The sequence below is a fragment of the Coffea arabica genome, chromosome 4e (genome assembly GCF_036785885.1).
Source record: "Coffea arabica cultivar ET-39 chromosome 4e, Coffea Arabica ET-39 HiFi, whole genome shotgun sequence".
Classification (NCBI taxonomy): Eukaryota; Viridiplantae; Streptophyta; class Magnoliopsida; order Gentianales; family Rubiaceae; genus Coffea; species Coffea arabica.
In genome coordinates, this window is record NC_092317.1 from 42677845 (window position 1) to 42681355 (window position 3511).

The window sequence follows — 3511 nt, forward strand, 5'->3', positions numbered from 1 at the left end:
TGCAGTCAAAACGGGTATAAATTGGATTTAAACTTGCACTTATATTGAAATTCTGTCAAATTTTTTGCACCGTTGCCTGGGAGCGGCAATATTAGGGCCTAATTAACTTTATTAATTTAGACATTATTTGTAATTACTAGCTAATTTGTTTATAGTTAAATTACAATTTTTATTGGTTTTTGCGAATTAGTTGCTACATAGTCTCTTTTATTTTTGTTTGTAGTGTATGTACCGGGCGCTACGGGTAGTAGCACCTTTTGATTCAGAAATTAAAAGGACACTACATAGACAAAGAAGGCGTACACCACAACAAGAAGAAGAAAAGATTTATCCAATAGAGGGAATTGCAATGAAACTACCTTTTAAAGAAAAAATGACGAAAAACGAAGCAAATAGGCGAGGTCTAAGGGATTTTGCTCTACCGGGAACTCAAGGATCCCAAACAAGTATAGTGCGGTCTACAGTAAACGCTAATAATATTAAGATTAAACCATCACTAATCCAAATGGTGCAACAATCTCAATTTAGAGGTAATGCCATAGAGGATCCAAATGCACACTTAGCCACATTTTTGGAGATATGTGATACTATTAAAATGAATGGAGTTAACGATGATACAATAAGGCTTAGGTTGTTCCCATTTTCATTAAAAGATAAAGCTAAAATTTGGCTACATTCTCATGTCCCTAATACCTTCACCACTTTGAATGATTTATCTAGGGTATTTTTGAATAAATATTTCCCACCAGGTAAAACGGTTAAACTTAGAATGGATATCATTAGTTTAGTCAATTTGATGGTGAATCGTTGTATGAAATTTGGGAACAATTTAGAGAGTTGCTTCGAAGATGTCCACATCATGGACTTTTCAATTGGCTTATTGTACAAAACTTCTATAACGGTTTATCTTTCTCTACTAAAATGACTATTGATGCAGCCGCAGGTGGTGCTTTGACGGGTAAATCACCCGAAGAAGCTCAAAGTTTGATTGAAGAAATGACAGCTAACAACTACTAATGGGCTAATGAAAAAGGTAATCCAAGGCAACACGCAGGTATGATTGAAACTAATGCGATCAATATGCTTAGTGCACAAATGAGTAATATGATGCAAATGTTACGTCGTCAAACCGGATGTGGTCCGAGTTCTTCTATTAATGCACCTGTTGCTTGTTGTTCCATATGTGGAGGAGAACACGACCCTAACAAGTGTGTTGATGTTGAGCAGACTCAATTTGTTAATAATTACGATAGGAATGATCAAAACAATCCATACTCAAAAACATACAATCCGGGGTAGAGGAATCATCCAAATTTTGGATGGAAGGAGCAAGGCAATCCTTAAAGGCCCAATAATCTGTCGGGATTCCAATCGAGGGCACAATAGATGAATACTAAACCGGATTGGAAGATTGCGGTGGAGAAATTGGCAAAAGGAATTTCGAAGAGATTCGAACGAATAGAGGGGCGGTTGGATTAATTGATCGGAATGTATAAAAATGCGGAGATCCAAATTGATCAAATCGCCAATTCTATCAACAATCAAAATCAGGGGTAATTACCAAGTAAAACGGAGGTGAATCATAGGGAACATGTCAAGGCCATTTCCCTTCGTAGTGGTAAACAACTAGAAGACCCTCCAATGATAGAAAACAAAGGGAATGAGGAGAGTGTTAGCGGAGAAGATGAGCAATTGGAGAAAGAGGTAGGTGTGGGGGAAGGTGATAAAGAAAAATTGGAAGAAAAACAACCAACTTCCTACAATACCATTCTGATACCTCCGATAGTGCCATTTCCTCAACGACTCAAGCCAAATAAACTCGACAAAGATTTTGATAAATTTGTAAAAATTTTTAAACAATTGCATATTAATATTCCTTTAATTGATGCCATTTTGCAGATTCCTTCGTATGCCAAGTTCCTCAAGGAGATAATGACGCGCAAAAGGAAATTGGAGGATCGCGAAATAATAGCATTAACTGAGGAGTATAGCGCCATCATACTAAACAAGCTGCCACCAAAGTTGAAAGATCCGAGGAGATTTTCTCTACCTTGCACTATTGGTAACATTGAATTTTCAAAAGCATTATGTGACTTTGGTGCAAGTGTGTCCTTAATTCCTTTAACGGTGGCTAGACAACTAGAGTTGCATGAGCTAAAACGCACAAATATTACTTTGCAGTTAGCAGATCGGTCTATTAGATATTCACTAGGAGTCTTGGAGAATATACTGCTCAAAATACAAAAATGTATCATTCTGGTGAATTTTGTGGCATTAGATATGGAGGAAGATATATCTATACCAATTATCTTAGGTAGGCCATTTTTAGCAACTGCGGGTACTATTATTGATGTTAAAAATGGCAAACTCAAGTTTCAAATAGGTGAAGAAGAGGTAGTATTTAATTTGAATGAAATAAAAAAATACCCTTCTTTTACTAATCATGCTTGTTTAATTGCCACAATGGATTTGCTAACCAAAAAGGTGAATCGAATCAATCTCGATGTCGATCCTCTTGAGTTTTGTTTAATAAGTGCAGGGGTGCAAAAGGAGAATGATGAAGAAAGAGAATTATAGACCCAATATTTGGATGCACAACCTCTTTATAGGAAGGGGTATGTTTGAAAAGCTTGGACAAGAAAAGAGACTTCCACCACCGTCGGAGATAGAAACTCCAAAACTTGAACTCAAGCCACTTCCTAACCACTTGAAGTATGAGTTTCTTGGTGAAAATGAAACTCTTCCAATGATTGTTAGTGCGTATTTGGAAGAAGAGCAACTCAATAAGTTGCTATGAGTCTTAAGGAAGCATAAGAAGACTATAGGATGGACCATCTCTGACATTCAAGAAATTAGCTTTTCTTTATGCATGCATCGCATTCTCTTGGAGGAAAATTGCAAACCGGTAGTCGAAACCCAAAGAAGGCTTAACCTGAACATGAAAGAGGTGGTAAGATTGAAAATTATAAAGTGGTTGGATGTAAGTATAATCTTCTCTATCTCAGATAGTATTTGGATAAGTCCAATTCATGTTGTTCCAAAGAAGGGTGGAACTACCATAGTTAAAGGGAAAATGATGAACTTATTCCCTATAAACTTGTGGTAGGATGGCAAGTGTGTATTGATTATAGAAAGTTAAATTCAGTCACAAGAAAAGATTATTTTCCCCTACCCTTTCTTGATCAATTATTGGAGTGTATTGCTGGTTATGATTTTATTGTTTCCTTGATGGATTTTCAGGTTATAACCAAATAGCCATAGCTCCGGAAGATTAAGAGAAAATCACCTTCACTTGTCCATATGGCATATTTGCTTTTAGACGAATGCCATTTGGCCTTTACAATGCTCCAGCCACATTCCAACGTTGCATGATAGCTATTTTTTCTGATTATATAGAGAAAGTTATGGAGATTTTCATGGACGATTTTTCGGTATATGGCTGATCGTTTGACCATTGTCTTCATAATTTGGATTTGATTTTGCAGTGATATGAAGAGACAAATCTTATGCT

General features: G+C 36.4%; 1 protein-coding gene and 1 non-coding gene across 2 annotated transcripts; one reads left to right on the plus strand and one right to left on the minus strand.

Moving 5' to 3' along the window:
- Positions 1-760: 760 nt before the first annotated feature.
- Positions 761-866, minus strand: LOC113743138 (small nucleolar RNA R71). The gene has a single exon (XR_003461025.1). It is a non-coding gene; the product is annotated as a small nucleolar RNA R71 (small nucleolar RNA).
- A 775-nt stretch (positions 867-1641) lies between these two features.
- LOC113741015 (uncharacterized) lies at positions 1642-2797 on the plus strand. The gene is made up of 3 exons (XM_027268512.1): positions 1642-1704; positions 1900-2394; positions 2540-2797. Exons 1-3 carry the CDS (start codon positions 1642-1644, stop codon positions 2795-2797), a joined length of 816 nt encoding a protein of 271 aa, XP_027124313.1.
- The last annotated feature ends 714 nt before the right edge of the window (positions 2798-3511 follow it).

Coding starts and splice junctions, on each gene's coding strand:
- LOC113741015 (XM_027268512.1), top strand. CDS start 1,642: ATGATAGAAAACAAAGGGAATGAGGAGAGTGTTAGCGGAGAAGATGAG. Junction 1,705..1,899: donor ATGAGCAATTGGAGAAAGAG/GTAGGTGTGGGG, acceptor GCCATTTTGCAG/ATTCCTTCGTATGCCAAGTT. Junction 2,395..2,539: donor TTCAAATAGGTGAAGAAGAG/GTAGTATTTAAT, acceptor TAATAAGTGCAG/GGGTGCAAAAGGAGAATGAT.